The sequence below is a fragment of the Coniophora puteana genome (genome assembly GCF_000271625.1).
Source record: "Coniophora puteana RWD-64-598 SS2 unplaced genomic scaffold CONPUscaffold_3, whole genome shotgun sequence".
Lineage (NCBI taxonomy): Eukaryota > Fungi > Basidiomycota > Agaricomycetes > Boletales > Coniophoraceae > Coniophora > Coniophora puteana.
Genome location: NW_006913055.1, coordinates 511,690 through 525,612, shown reverse-complemented (window position 1 = coordinate 525,612; position 13,923 = coordinate 511,690). Strand labels below are relative to the sequence as shown.

Sequence of the window (13,923 nt, the reverse complement as noted above, 5' to 3'; positions counted from 1 at the left end):
GGCTCATCCTCAGCACATTAGTCTTGATTAGTGTGCATTGAACCAGACAGCTTGGGCTATCTGGATGATTTAAAACTGTACGTATTTCCCTTTCCACTGGTGTTATACCAATGCCTGCTATGTTTGCGTAACACCGCAACTTCCTGTGTCGGCTCCATACCTCTGATTGCTGCCATCAAGCTTTGAATCTCTCGCACGGATGCGAAGCTAAAATTAGATGTTCATCAAAGAAAGACCCTGTGCACCACCATGTATATAAGCATACGTACGTTTCCTCCGAAGATAGGCTAGACCTCACCCATTCACGTATCCAGCTAACAAAAGCGAAACAACATAATGTCATCCCAAGAAACATTCCAGCAAGTGTATCAATCATACCAAATAACCAATTATACGATGTGTTAGTGCACAGTTTTACATCTCATGTATCGCGAATTATGTTAACCTGTATCCGAAGGTATGGTTGCATGTGTGACGGCTTATCGGATTTGTCAGTATATCATAATAAGTTGATTTCAATGGACTACTAATCTCGTCTGATAAACGTAAACTTCAAGTGCTGAACATGGATCAGGAGGCAGGTGTTCATTGTATGAACTAACGGCAAAGGCTGTGCTCATGACTATACATAGGTAGAGCTCATTTGGGTAAGCCACGGGCATACGGATCTACGAATATTTCCAGAATAGCAACTGAGAATAGCGGAAGAAGCGGGGGACTTCAACAGGCGGCAAGGTGCTTTACGCGCTGGTAAGTTAGCATGTCTTGAACATTTTCGATCTGCTTAAAATGTTGCCATTCCTTGGTAGCTTGCTTATGGTGGCCTAATAATCGCATTGTAAGTAACATCGATTCCAGTCTGATCTTGCTATCGTGAAGATGACCCTGAAGATAGTATGCTTCTGCGTGAGTAATAATTCACTGTTGGCTCGGCATTGTGTTTGAGGTTTTTCGTCCTAGTTCCATTGAGAGACTCATCATATCACGTAAGTACAATTCACTCCCTTTGCATCTGGAAACAACATTCAATTTGTAACTATTAGGAGTAAGTGAATGGTTGTTAGAGTTGTCGATTTTTCTGTGGATACATCGTCTGATTCTAGATGTAAGCAGTTAGTGGCGTCGTTTGTCGGATCCTCTCACAGCACATTAATTAGGCCTTACATATGTCTATCTGGGACAGCTCGCGTTACCAAAAGCAACTATTCTAGGGCTGAAAAGTAAGCAGTCTCAAAACTAAAAGGCGTTCAGTACATCATTCCAATGCTAGTAATGATGACTTCAAGGGCGTATGCAATGTACGGAGGGTCTAAGAAAGTACTAATCTTCCTAGTGGTGGCTTTCTTGAGCTACCAAGGTTTTAATATACCCGCTACTATCTTCCTCCTGATCAAAATAAATGTGGTTGGTAAGCATACAGCTCCGCCTTGATGGACGCATTTGACGCCGTAGTTTATTTTAATAGTTATTACCGCTATACCATATCATTGTGGATATGAGGTCTCGGAATCCGCGGCTTTTCTAGAGCTAGCCAGCAACCTTCTGGCGTGCGCCTACGAAGTTGCTCTACTTGTCATGGTTTTATGCCACACTGTTCTCGGGTTCAGAGCCAGTTATGGCAACAAAATGTGGAAATTTGATACATTTATGTCAATAATGGCCCGAGACCATGTTTTCTATTTTGCCATGTAAGTGCTTAGTGTCTACAAGACATCTAACTTGAATTCTATACAACAGGTTAGCCATGTCATGGATAGTTCAATCATTGCCGTATTTGCCGTATTCTCTTCCTGGAATAGTGAGTTAATTTATTGTAGATGCTTGCATGACGTCGACAATATTTTGACGGGAAACTCTAGCTTGGTCCATATTTTCTGAAGTTGTATTATCTGGTTATGACATCATAGGCCCAATCATGCTGCTCAGCATTCGGCGATTCAATGCTGACAAAAATCGTGGAGAGACAGCCGACGAGGCGGAAATGGAAACCGTTGAATTCGCTACAGTGGGCCAACAGTCGGGATCAAGCGGAACACCGTAGAATGTGCGTGGCGGAGTACCCTTGTGGAAAAAATCAGTACTCTACCTCTGGTAAAGGATGCTATAAAGCAAACAATCAATGACCCATAAGATCGTAGTGTCAATGCAAGGCATAGCTGTCTTTCTTGGTTTTGTTGTGCCAACTATACAACCTGCACCAACATTGGCACTTGTGCTTCAACTCCGACGACAGTATTATACGACCGGAAAACTCAGATTCCATGCGGATTCAAGCAAGGCAAACATAACGATGATATTCAACATGTCCTGAGCTCGCTTTGTTCGGCACATATCGATCGTGCTCTTAATGTACGTATACCAAGCTGAATATGTAACAACGACTTATCACAAACTTCCCGTAGGGAACAATTAATGCAACGGCTCCCCTCTGAGCTCGTGTCTGTGTTTAGTACATCGCTAGTCCATATTACGATGCTGATTTAAGCATCGAATAAAACTCATCATGTAGATGAACGTGCCATATATTTCGCGGGCTCTACCAAATCTTGCTGCACGAAGTCCTCGTGTTGACGGATAAGTGTATCGACACTGAAAGCATTTGATCACGCATTTCCTTCACGTACGTTCACTGCGACCGAAGTCATGCGCACGAAAACTCCGTGCAACACTCTCAAGGCAAGTGCATTCCGGAAAGACGTCCAGAAACACGTTGCCTAAGCATGGCGCCTTTATCCACTTCCCAGATCGACAGACCACTTGTCGGCTGACGCACATAAGGCGAGACTTCGGAAGCGCCCTTGGTGAACTCGACAAGGAAGAACTAAGAACCCAAGGGCGGAAATGAACACGAGGTTGCTGAGTTCCGCATAATTAAAGTTTTAGTTTGATGAAGGACGATAACAAATAACATACCTTTGTCGCCCGCGCTCCCCCAAGTCCGCACGAGGATCGATCGGGAATAATGACCCGCGCGCAGTCAGCGCGTTTAGGTACTAGCTATTATCGGGGTTTGCTGCTCGCTGGAAGACCGGGCAAGGAGGCCGGTCCCGTATCCGCGTGATGGGTGGGATTGGACATGTCATCACTTCGCTTTGATGTCATGGCAGCAACACGACAGCGAAAATGGTGCTTGATGCTTGACACTTGACAGGCGCGCTGGGCGACCCTTTCGCGCCGTTTCGGTTGTCCCGATGGCAGCTGGTGCCGCGACTATCGTGACATGCGAAGTGATCAGGCACAGCTTGCGGGGGTAAGGTACGCACAAGCTGGCCTAAGCTCGATGGGGCGTCATGGGCGGTTAGGCTGTGGCGGTATGTGCATACAAGAATGTACATCTGAACTTCTGGACGTTGAAGTAGGGAGAAGGAGCCTAGCTATTGCTGGCAGAACACAAATTCCGAATGCGTAATCTGGCGTGCTTGGCTCTTTGGGCATGCATCAGGATTCATTCTCGTGTAGCATGGCGAGCGCGCGGGCACGCGATGCCAAGTACCGAAGTCGGTGACACCATTAATTATCGTACAAATTGCGAAGAAGCAGCGGGTCGGGAAGTCTCGGACAATTCGGATGGTGAGGTTGGGCACGGTTAGCCACTCGAAAGTGGTGTGCTATGTATTGATGCTCCACGGCCAGGTGATGCCGCGCAGCAGCTGGACCCACAACGTTATATCCATGGAAGGTCATGCACACCCGATACCGCGTCTATGGATGTTCTGTAAAAAATTGTTTTGGGATGAACTGAAGCCTAAACTAATCTAGACTAACTAGATCGACGATAACATTGGACGGTCGTTCGAGCTTACATGAACACCACATGAATGGCGACAGCGGGCGCCAGGAGTTTATGCTGCTAAGCGTAGTCAACCAATTGGGTAGAGGCGGGGTTAGATTGTGTGATTGGGCGCCTGCAGCGAGAAAAACTGTGTTGGATTCGTAAGGCTATAGAGGATCGGTGGGGTGGGGCGATGTATGAAGGAAGTAAAGAGAGTCGATACGTAGAAGTGACCTACGTCGAGACTTCGGTAGATTGGTGTTATACAACAGAGTGAGCCGCATGAACCTGCTTGCGGACCCATTTAATCAAGAAAGAAGAAAGCGTGAAAGCGGGAAATGTGTTCTGAGATCGAAGCAAAGCTGACCAAGAGGACTGTGAGAGAAGAGTGGTGGGGAGAAGAGTGGCGTGGAGAAAATTGCAAAAATAAATACGAAAGCATCAGATAACTTCAGAGAGCGTCGATCGTAACATCGTTATCCGTGATTGGTGGTTCGTGATAATGGCGTTGTCAAATCTGAGAGAGTTGGCAATTCAGAGGTTGGAGAGCAGCATCGTAAGCTTGTCATGTGTCATCTCAGGCGAGCGAGGAATGAAGTCGAGCTTGAGACCCTTGGGGAACCTGATCCGACACCAGCAAAAAGCTCAGCTCCCTCCAAAACAGTTAGAACGCAGTCACTTACGAAGTAATTCCAGAAACCCATTCTGGCTCCGCCCACACCTCAATCCCTCTCTCGTCTTTCTGGGGTACGATGGTACACGTCGCAAGCAGCGTCGCGAGCACGCTCCACACGCTCGCGTCCGCGACGTATCTGCCTACACAGATACGCCTGCCAAACCCAAACGCGAAGTCGACTGTGTCGTCGTTGAGGGTCCCGTCGGGCAGGATGAAGCGCTCGGGGACGAATGAGTCCGGGTTGGGGTACTTGGCCGAGTTGCGCGACATCGCATACGAGTTCGTGATTACAGTCGCACCCTGCGGGATGAAATATCCGTTGTAGATGTCGGCTTCGGTTGTCGAGTGCGGGATGCCTGTGCATGTGACCAGGTTCGGGCGCCAGAGGGCGTTCGGGGACCGAAAGATAGGCGGTGATTCCCATCGATCCAAAAAAGGAAGAGAGCAACAAAGAAAACGAGGATCGTCAGTAAGGCGCATATGGGTTCAAGATAGGGTTTGTAGTTTTAGGAGATAGACTAACTCAGCGGAACAGTAAGGTGCCAGCGTGATGACTCGCGGAGCACGGCCTCGAGGTATGGAAGGTAGGGCCGGTCGGAGAACTCGGGCAGCCTGTCGCTGCCCACAATGGCATCGATTTCGGCTTGCACCTTGTGTTGCACATCCGGGTGCAAGACGAGTGCGTAGAGGAGGTTGAGCACGGTCGATGCGGTCTATCAAACATAATCGCGTCAGAAAAGGTTCGTAACCGCGGTGAAAGAGTACGGCATGAAACTCTACGATAATGATAAAGTTCAAAGAGAATAGAGATAGAATTACCGTTTCAGATGCAGCTACATTCATCATGCATCAGGAAGTGACGGGGATTAAATCATATCAACTTCTGCTTTAGTGGCGTTTAGAATCCAGATTTGCTTACCAGCGAACGCGGTGACCGAGGCTTCTTTGACGTTCTCTTTGATGTAGTCTAGGGACTCGGCGTCCTTGTAACGGTATAGCGCGTCGACAACCATGGACTGCGCGGCCGTGCCAGAAGCCTTCAAATTGCGATGTTATAAGATTCGCGGGAGAATCAGAATGTTCTGAATGGCACATACCATTGAAGCCTCAACCTGACGGAACGGGGCGTCGCGCATCTCGTCCGCCAGCTTCTGCGAGGAGATTGCGGTCCGCTTCATCGGGAACCAGGACGGCGCGTCGACAACTTTAGCCAAAAGTATACATGATGTCAGTCATAGGCCAACTCAACAGAGCTACCATTTCACTGCGGTGCTGATAGGAATGAACGTACTCCACGGGAAAGCACCAATGAACGCGGCGACCTCGGGCCTGATAAGCTTGACCGCGTACCCGACCGCACGCTCGACGACCTCGACGAGCGGATCGTGGCGCGGCGCCGGGTCATACCCGAACGCGACGTTCATGATGATGGAAGCCGAGTGCCTATAATCAATGGAAGTGGGAAATCAGCGATTGTCATAGAAGTCCTTCTGTAGGAGGGCGATGCTTTGTGATGCACCGGGGGTTCGCTTTCTCGGCTAGCGATATCTTCCCACGTGGGTAGGGCGCGTATCGAGCGGAATGACTGGAACTCCGCTAAGCCGGTTCCCCAATGCAAGCAATCGACTAACGCATTTTAAAGTCTAAGATTTGGGGAAAACGTACGTCTGCACGTAAGAACCGTGGTTGTTTGCGTCCGCGATGAGATTGCGCACGAGGTCCCTGGCTTTGGAGAGCTGCATGGGACGATAGACGAGCGCAGCGTTTGGCCGGAATGCCTCGTGGAAAAGGCGACGGTGGAAGCGCCATTTATCGCCATAGGGGAAGACAACCGAGTTGAACTTCCAGCCGAAGCTGTGCAGAGCAGAAGAAAGGGTGCGTTAGCGTCATTTTAGCGTTTTGCATCAGCAAGTGTGAAGGAAGGAAAGGAGGAACTCCTCTGGATGACACATGAGGAATGTGTAATGAATAGAGAAAGAAGCACGGTGAATGCAGGTAAAATAAGTCACGATGAAGCAAGGTGCAACGAAATCCAGACCCAGATGGAAATCGCGATTTGGATCGGGAAATGCTGTGAGTGAATGGACTGGAGAAAAAATGTGTGTGTATGCGTATGTATGCACATGTGCATGTGAGGCACCATGTGCGAAGCGAGGGTAAAAGTTACGAAGGTGCGTTTATTTTTGAATACTCACAAGTCGTTAGTCGTGCGCAGTATGGCGGGGCGGTCAGAGTAGTTGGACGACCGTTTCTCGAGAAGGTCCTGGGCGACCTTTTCGGAGTTAATGACGATGATCTCCTGGTTGAGCAGGCGAGAGTACACGAGATCGCCTACACATTCGTAAGATGGATGAGCCCCATGATGAACATGATTTTCGTGGAATACCGAAGTGGCGTCACGACGCGGGCTCGAAATATGAGGTGGGAAGAATGAGCGAGGTACATACCATATTCATTCCCCCACTTAGTGTAGGAGACCCATGGTTGCGAGGGGTCAATGCCGAGGACGTTTCCAACGATAGGCAGCGGCTTGGGGCCAGGAGGGAGCGGGTACGCCTGTTGCTGCTTGTCCGATTTTCTACGCACGACTCGAGCTGCGAGGCTGAGGACGCAAACGGACGCGAGTATGAAGGCGGCAGGGCGGAGATCGGCCAAAAAGGTGACATCTGGTATTACAGGTAGCATGGCGTCGCGTCGTTGGAGACGGGGGAAGTCGTGTCGAGGTCGTCGAGAAGAGATGCGCTTCTAGCCAGGGAGGCGAGTAGGGCCATTTTATAGCTGACGCTAGGTTTGGACGCTGGTTAGAGGATGACAGTGCCTACTCAGGCTGTCAGATTTGTGCGGAGATGTCGAGGGAAGGGCCATCTTGCCGAAAAGCGCAGGTGAGGATCGGGAAAGTGGTCAGGCAGAGAGAAGATCGGAGATCAGATCAAGCTGTCATAATGAAAAAGAATGAAAAAGACTTGAGATCAGTCAGGATCCTTTAGCTTTAATGCTCGCAAGGCGTGCAAGCGTGGCTCGGCCGGCGCATGAATACAGTTGGACGTTACGGAAGAAAAGAGACCGACTCGGACAAACCGGAGGTTGGTCGCACGCACCTCCTCCTACCTATTTTAGCCTAGTGCCCCTAGACCCCTTTCATATCTCCAAAAGGGGGAATCGAAACCCACGCTCTGCTCGACCGTTCGCGCATGCTATGTGGCAGTGTCCTCTCCCGCTTTGCTCGTCACCACCGACAACCCGCCACCCCGTCCCCATCCCCTCAATCTGGTCTAGCTTGGTCCGCCCACCATGTCGATGGAAGAAAGCATCAGTCTCGAGGAGACTAACAAGATCCGTATCTCCCTGGGCCTAAAGCCGCTCTCCGAGGACGCAGCACCCGCGGATGACCAAGACAAGCAGGCAGAGGACAACTATGCCAAGCGGCGTGAGGCTGCAGCAAAGGAAAGCCAGACAAAGTACGCATTTGGTTTCTTATCTGCCTAACCTCAGTCATACCGATGTACGTTGCTATTCTCCTTTTTCAGGAAAATCGTGGACCGGATAGCCAAGTGAGTACCCCTCCCGCTCGTGCCTCGCAGTCGCTTTTATCCTGTTCTCCGGGCACATAGGCGGCCCCCACACCCACATCCACCCGTTATCGTCTGCATATAGCGACCATATGCTCAATGGCACACTTCTTCCGTGATCTAGGGTGAGAAACAAACGAGAGCTCAATGCCTCACTTACGGGTGTAACCCTTGGTGACCCCGAAGGCGACACAGACGACGCCTTGAAATGGATCAAGAAGGCTAAGAAGAAGGAAAAGGAGCTGGCGAAGAAGCGTCAGCAGGAGCTCGAGAATATGGACAAGATGTTCCAAGAGGAGTACGGCGAGAGTGCGTGGACAGTGTTACGTTGCCCTACTTATATGCGCTGACTTTTTGCTCTGATGATTCACAGAGGACCTCGCGGGTCTCAAGGTCAACCACGGCCTTGATGACCTTGACGAAGGCGCCGAGCACATCCTCACTCTCAAGGATAGTCGTATCCTCGACAACGAAGGTGCGCCTTTTCGCCTACCCAACTTTACCTTACCTGAGTATATGCTGACGACGCCATTGTTATTTGGGCAGAGGACGAGCTGCAGAACGTAGAGCTCGCTGAGGCGGAGCGCACGCGCAAGAACAACGAACTTAAGATCAAGCGGCGTGACTACACAGGGTATGATGACGAAGAATTCACTGAAGGCAAGGCTGGGATGAAGCGCTCTGTTCTAGCCAAGTACGATGAAGAGCTTGAAGGTTCAATGGAAAGTGTGAGTACTCCGCTTCAATAAATTCCCTCGCGCACTTCATTCATTCATATATATATATATTTATATTCCGATTTGATGCCTGCATTTTTATCGATACGACTCTAACGCCGTGCTTGTGTTTGCTTCCGCATACAGGGGTTCCGCTTGGGAAGCTCGGCTGCAGCTGTGAAAAAGGAAATACCAAAGGCTGAGCAAGAGTCGACCGCCGTGAATCGCGCATTGCTGTCAATTGATTATGACAGTGAGTAGGCGCTCTCCCATACAACTGAATTTCGCTGATAACCGTCGGTTATAGAAAACCTTGAGATGTCAGACTATCTCAAAGAGGGCGACGTGGGGTTCAAAAAGCCAAAGGTACGTATAAGTGCCCACACCGTCACGCTCCACACAACCTGATGAATGATTGACTGATCGCGTCCCACCTTACTTTACGGCAGACTAAGAAGAAACGGTCCTCCAGACGAGCGCCCGTCGATAGTGAGCTCGGCGCCGCGGACGGTGACGAAAATGGCATGGACGTCGATGAGAAGCCGGTGGCGCTACGGCCACGTGACCTCGATGCTAATTTTGTCGACGATGATGACTTGCAAGCTGCATTGGCGCGGTCACGTCGCGCAAAGATCCATAAACCGCGGAAGCTCGCGCCCGAGGAGATTGCACGGAGAGGTGAGTTTGCATTGATTTCGTATAGCCCGCTCAGCCTTTGCTTATTCCGCGGCGTAGTATTGGAGGAGCGAAATCGTGACCAGTCAGCGAATGTTGAAGATGTGCCTGTTAAGGTGGAAGACCCGGATGGGGTTGGGGAAGGGGAGGAGGGAGTGGCGGGTGGTGGGCTTACGTTCGACGATACGTCCGAGTTCGTCCGGTCCATCTCGTATAACCCTGTTGCTGTCAAGGTTGAGCCCGTCGAGCCTGCGTCTGTCCCGCCGCCGAAGGCTGCAACCCCTGTCGCGAAACGGGAATCGGGTTCTCCTACGCGCGGCGACGCGTCGATGGCGGAGGGCGACCAGGCGATTGACGAAATCGAAGCAGGCGAGGTTGTCAAAGAGGAGGGTGAAGAGATGGACGACGAACAGATGCTGAGCGCCATCGAGGCGATGATCAAGCAGACGGAAGAAGAAACCGCCGCCGCTAAGGAGGGTGAAGTAGCAGAAAATGGCGAAGGCGACGTGGGCACATCGAGCGAACAGACATTTGGTTCGGGCATGGCTTCGACGCTCAACATCCTCCGGCAGCAGGGCATCCTATCCACGCCCGCGGCTGACCAGACCGAGCGCGAGCGGGTCCAGCGGCAGCGGGACGTCTGGCTCGCGGACTACCGCTTCTGGCAGGCGCAACGCGAGCTCGAGCGTCTCCAGGCGCGGGGCGGGAACAAGGACCAGGCGCAGCGCGAGTACGAGAACCGAATGCGGGAGCAGCAGGAGGCACGGCAGCAGCTGGACCTTTTCAAGAACTACAAGCCGGATGTAAATATCGTATACTACGACGAGTTCGGGCGGACGCTGACGCCCAAGGAGGCGTGGAAAGCGCTGTCGCACAAGTTTCATGGGAAGGGGTCGGGCAAGATGAAGACCGAGAAAAGGCTGAAGAAGATCGCGGAGGAGAAGAAGCAGGAGGCGATGGCGAGCGGGGATACGCCGTTGAGCATGAACAAGGCCTTTCAGATGCGGCAAGAGAAGACGGGCCAGGCGCATTTCGTACTCTCGGTGGGCAATCGGGGGTGAGTGTTCGAGTTTCTCTTTACACTAAGACCCATGCTGATGCTTTCCTCGTCTTGCCTCCCAGTGCTGTCCCGCAAGCTGCAGAGTTCCTCGAGCCTCAACCGCTATCCAAGGGCAAGACCGAGAAAACCAAGAGTAAGAAGAAGGGCGCCGACAAGGCCTCCAACGCCCAAGGCGCGAACGGGTCCACGGGAGGGTTCATGACCGTCCCCGCCCCGCTGACGGTCCATTCCACCACCGCTTCTGACTCTCCCGGTTCGGGCTTTGCATCCATCGTCAGCGAAGCCGGCACCGGTGCCAATTCGCCTGCGCCTGCAGGTCCGAAGAAGTCAGGTTTCTCGCGTATCTCATCGGCCGTGGGGAGCGGTTTTACGCCTTCGCCGACGGGTACACCCGGTGGCACGCCCGGCGGGACGCCTGTGCCTACTGATCGGACCAAGGTTGCGTTCGGGTTTGGGATGAAGAGGAAGGCGGAGGACGAGTTGGCCGGGGGCGGGAGCAAGCGACGGTAGATGTTCGGGGCTTTGCGGGGGGCGATAGGGTGCGACGCGACGCGATGACGAGTTGCTTGAGTCTAGATATTTTCCTCGTGCATTTGTGTACTGACGAGACCTGTACCTCAGGCGCACGACACTTTTTGTGTATGGAATATAATACTGTTATAATCGAACTTTTGTTGTTCGGAATGCGTTGTTTCAAGACGACACGTACTGTATGGCAAAGTCTGCTGCCTGCCGCCGCCCATCCTGACTGGACTCAGAGTAAGCACTGCAGAGGCACGCGTCTCACCGTTTCTCGAGGATCATAAGTGTCTTCATTTACTTGGTGGTCTGGCCACGCTGCACACTAACAGTCTTGTTTTTTCCCGTCTTGAGAGTGCGTCTTTCAGAGCGTCAATCAGACGTTTTAGAAGCGAGGGACTGAATCAGCATCCGGCCTTGATTAATAATTTACTCTACCTAGGGCGTTGTTATATCAAGCTGGTGATTCATACGCTCGGCCACGTCCTCGGCGGTCCCACTGGCTTCCAGGCTGTTGCCCTCTGTCTATGTCATAGCTTGGTAATTCCCCGCATATCAAGGGCATCGTGTTGCGGTACACTCGTCATCTCTTACCAAGATAATAGGATTTTAGTTGCCACGGGTTCAATACATAAGAGTCATAAAGCTTGATCGACTTACACCATCTTCTAGCACGTCCAAGAGCCAGTAGCAAAACATGTCGTCCAAGACCTTCACTTTTTACACCAGCCCCACGCCCAACGGCAAGAAGGTCTCCGTGTACCTTGAGGAGCTCAAGGCTGTATACGGCAGCAAAGTCGACTATGAGTTCGTGTCTCAAGCTTCATTTATGCGCATCTACGGTACAAACTCACTAACCATTCGTCCAGGGTTCGCAAGATCGATATGTCTAAGAATGAGCAGAAAGAAGAGTGGTTCATCAAGATCAATCCGAACGGGAAGATTCCTGCCTTAGTCGATCACGCTCGCGGTGACTTCGTCATTTTTGAGTCGGCTGCCATTCTTCTCTACCTCGCACAGCACTACGACACCGAGAACAAGCTCAGCTTTGACGGTGTTAAACAACCGAACGACTACAGCGAGGCGTTGCAGTGGATCTTCTTCGCTCATGGTGGTGTTGGCCCTATGTCAGGTCAAGGTGAGCAACTCATTCCGAGTCGTCAGTGCTGTATGGTACGGTCATTGACGAGCGATGCAGCTGTCTTCTTCCACAGATTCGCTAAGGAGGACATTCCTCTTGGAAAGCAGCGTACGTCTACCGGGCTTCATCTACCTGACCTCATCCTAACTAATCCGAGCAGGCTATCTCGACGAGACGAAGCGACTCTACAGCGTTATTGAGCTCCGCCTCAAGGACCGTGACTACCTTGCTGGTCCTGGTCGTGGCCAGTACTCCATCGCGGATATCAACGTCTTCCCCTGGTCAGTGTGCAGTTCTACTGACGTTCGCAATGTGAAACGCTGACATTCTCAAAGGATTTTGGCTCGTGATTTTGTCGGCATTGAGTCCATCGACGAGTTCCCAAACCTCGAGGTGAGCTCAGCCCGATCTTCTGCAGATATGACACGGATGCTTATTGGAGACCCGCAGAAATGGATCGAGCGCATCAATGAACGCGTCGCAGTTAAAAGTGGCGTAGCAATTCCAGCCTAGGGCAGAGTCTCAAAGGCTACGAGGCAGACATCCATATACGAATAAGTAATGCGAACAAGCTTGGCTGAATTCAATGGATTTAAAAAAGGCGTTTATTCTGAGGATAGCTCAAGCGGCCTTTTAATATTATATGCTTTGCACTGTCTAGGCCAGGCACCCCACCAATGACGTCCCGTAACAGCGGGGCTATAGCAGGGCCGAACGGAAATTAATTGAAGGCTAATACGGCGGTGTAGCTGCCTCGCCCCCAACTTGAAACGTATACGGTATGTCAGGCGCTGAGTTCTCACGCTGGGCAATGCTGCAACGCTTGGCCGTCAGAAAATGGCTACTTAAGCCACTCTTTTGAGCGTTCAAACCCTCGGAAGTTCAGAACACTGCACCCCCTACCACTCCTGCGCCCTCACAGCTATCCAAATATTGTGAAGTCATCATGAAATCTCAAGTTTACGTCGCTTCTCTCGTTTCCCTAGCTGCTTGCGCGTGGGCAGTGCCTGTACATGTGGGCACCATGACCACCAACACCCCGTATGTCACATGTCCCAGTTCCTTACTTTAACGCTGATCCTTTGGCGAAACCAGAGTTGCGCTAATCCAATGCGAGCCCGTTGAGGTCACTTGGAACGGTGGAACAGGTGAACTTTTGTACCGATTGCACGAAGTGAACTGTCCTGATCCAAGTGGAATACGGGCCCGTATACTCTGGTTTGCTCCATTCCTTTGGACTGATTACAAAGTGTCATAAATAACATACGACTCCTGCCATATTTTGAACCATAGAGGTGAAGCCTTTGCCTCATTTCTAGTATGGAAAGTCTAATCGAAATTACTACAAGCGTCATCCCTACCGATGGCGGCAATGAACACCCCTACGACATTTACCCCAACTTGTCCCAAAACTCGTACACGTGGAATACTAATGTCCCCGCAGGTGTGTGTATTTGCCCCTACCTCCACCCGTCCGCAATCACTCACCGTGGTTTTGAAGGCACAAGCGTCGCCTTTGCTCTTGAGGAGAACTTTGGCGCGCTGGCTTTCACAGCCCCCGAGATTGTTAAGTAGCTTACTCTATGTATCCCAGTAAAAATCATAACTTCAAATTATAGATTCTTCGTGTCTTAACTAACCTCTCTGATATCAGCTCCGCATACCAGAGTATGTTTTTAGTCACATGGTGTACAATTACAGGTCGTTCAATAAACAGGACGATGTCAAATACCACCTTCCCTCTTATATACAGCATGAGCACCGGTGTCTATATGATGTTTATACGGTCAACGTA

The 13,923-nt window shown here is 50.9% G+C and overlaps 5 protein-coding genes across 5 annotated transcripts; 4 read left to right on the top strand and 1 right to left on the bottom strand.

Annotated features, from left to right (window-relative positions):
• Positions 1 to 336: 336 nt before the first annotated feature.
• On the top strand, positions 337 to 2,041 carry CONPUDRAFT_70680 (uncharacterized protein; the record flags this gene model as incomplete). Its single annotated transcript, XM_007767187.1, has 12 exons — positions 337 to 363; positions 413 to 457; positions 633 to 647; positions 690 to 750; positions 810 to 838; positions 859 to 906; positions 947 to 986; positions 1,158 to 1,220; positions 1,271 to 1,408; positions 1,466 to 1,688; positions 1,758 to 1,798; positions 1,908 to 2,041. 12 exons carry the CDS (start codon positions 337 to 339, stop codon positions 2,039 to 2,041), a joined length of 864 nt encoding a protein of 287 aa, XP_007765377.1.
• A 1,921-nt stretch (positions 2,042 to 3,962) lies between these two features.
• On the bottom strand, positions 3,963 to 7,402 carry CONPUDRAFT_163049 (cytochrome P450). Its single transcript, XM_007767453.1, has 11 exons — positions 7,319 to 7,402; positions 6,896 to 7,266; positions 6,644 to 6,779; positions 6,114 to 6,302; positions 5,740 to 5,891; positions 5,546 to 5,652; positions 5,368 to 5,485; positions 5,268 to 5,281; positions 4,972 to 5,161; positions 4,456 to 4,804; positions 3,963 to 4,394 (listed from the first exon to the last, which is right to left on the bottom strand). The coding sequence occupies exons 2-11, from the start codon at positions 7,131 to 7,133 to the stop codon at positions 4,307 to 4,309; spliced, it is 1,581 nt and encodes a 526-aa protein (XP_007765643.1). The 5' UTR covers positions 7,134 to 7,266; positions 7,319 to 7,402; the 3' UTR covers positions 3,963 to 4,306.
• Positions 7,403 to 7,681: 279 nt separating this feature from the next.
• On the top strand, positions 7,682 to 11,089 carry CONPUDRAFT_163048 (SART-1-domain-containing protein). Its single transcript, XM_007767452.1, has 10 exons — positions 7,682 to 7,906; positions 7,976 to 7,999; positions 8,142 to 8,326; positions 8,391 to 8,492; positions 8,564 to 8,745; positions 8,881 to 8,986; positions 9,041 to 9,099; positions 9,183 to 9,411; positions 9,469 to 10,465; positions 10,531 to 11,089. The coding sequence occupies exons 1-10, from the start codon at positions 7,740 to 7,742 to the stop codon at positions 10,976 to 10,978; spliced, it is 2,499 nt and encodes an 832-aa protein (XP_007765642.1). The 5' UTR covers positions 7,682 to 7,739; the 3' UTR covers positions 10,979 to 11,089.
• A 595-nt stretch (positions 11,090 to 11,684) lies between these two features.
• Positions 11,685 to 12,722, top strand: CONPUDRAFT_135474 (glutathione S-transferase; the record flags this gene model as incomplete). Its single annotated transcript, XM_007767451.1, has 6 exons — positions 11,685 to 11,794; positions 11,857 to 12,125; positions 12,186 to 12,236; positions 12,289 to 12,409; positions 12,464 to 12,521; positions 12,579 to 12,722. The coding sequence occupies 6 exons, from the start codon at positions 11,685 to 11,687 to the stop codon at positions 12,639 to 12,641; spliced, it is 672 nt and encodes a 223-aa protein (XP_007765641.1). The 3' UTR covers positions 12,642 to 12,722.
• A 430-nt stretch (positions 12,723 to 13,152) lies between these two features.
• On the top strand, positions 13,153 to 13,703 carry CONPUDRAFT_150783 (uncharacterized protein; the record flags this gene model as incomplete). The annotated part of the gene is made up of 3 exons (XM_007767450.1): positions 13,153 to 13,169; positions 13,478 to 13,572; positions 13,630 to 13,703. The coding sequence occupies 3 exons, from the start codon at positions 13,153 to 13,155 to the stop codon at positions 13,701 to 13,703; spliced, it is 186 nt and encodes a 61-aa protein (XP_007765640.1).
• Positions 13,704 to 13,923: the final 220 nt, after the last annotated feature.

Bases quoted from the DNA above. Each gene is read 5' to 3' on its own strand.
- CONPUDRAFT_163048 (XM_007767452.1), top strand. From the start codon at position 7,740: ATGTCGATGGAAGAAAGCATCAGTCTCGAGGAGACTAACAAGATCCGT. The intron at 7,907-7,975 runs GTACGCATTTGG...CTCCTTTTTCAG, and splicing joins GCAAAGGAAAGCCAGACAAA to GAAAATCGTGGACCGGATAG. The intron at 8,493-8,563 runs GTGCGCCTTTTC...TTATTTGGGCAG, and splicing joins TCGTATCCTCGACAACGAAG to AGGACGAGCTGCAGAACGTA.
- CONPUDRAFT_163049 (XM_007767453.1), bottom strand. From the start codon at position 7,133: ATGCTACCTGTAATACCAGATGTCACCTTTTTGGCCGATCTCCGCCCT. The intron at 6,780-6,895 runs GTATGTACCTCG...ACGAATGTGTAG, and splicing joins TAAGTGGGGGAATGAATATG to GCGATCTCGTGTACTCTCGC. The intron at 5,486-5,545 runs GTATGTGCCATT...CGCAATTTGAAG, and splicing joins GTCAGGTTGAGGCTTCAATG to GCTTCTGGCACGGCCGCGCA.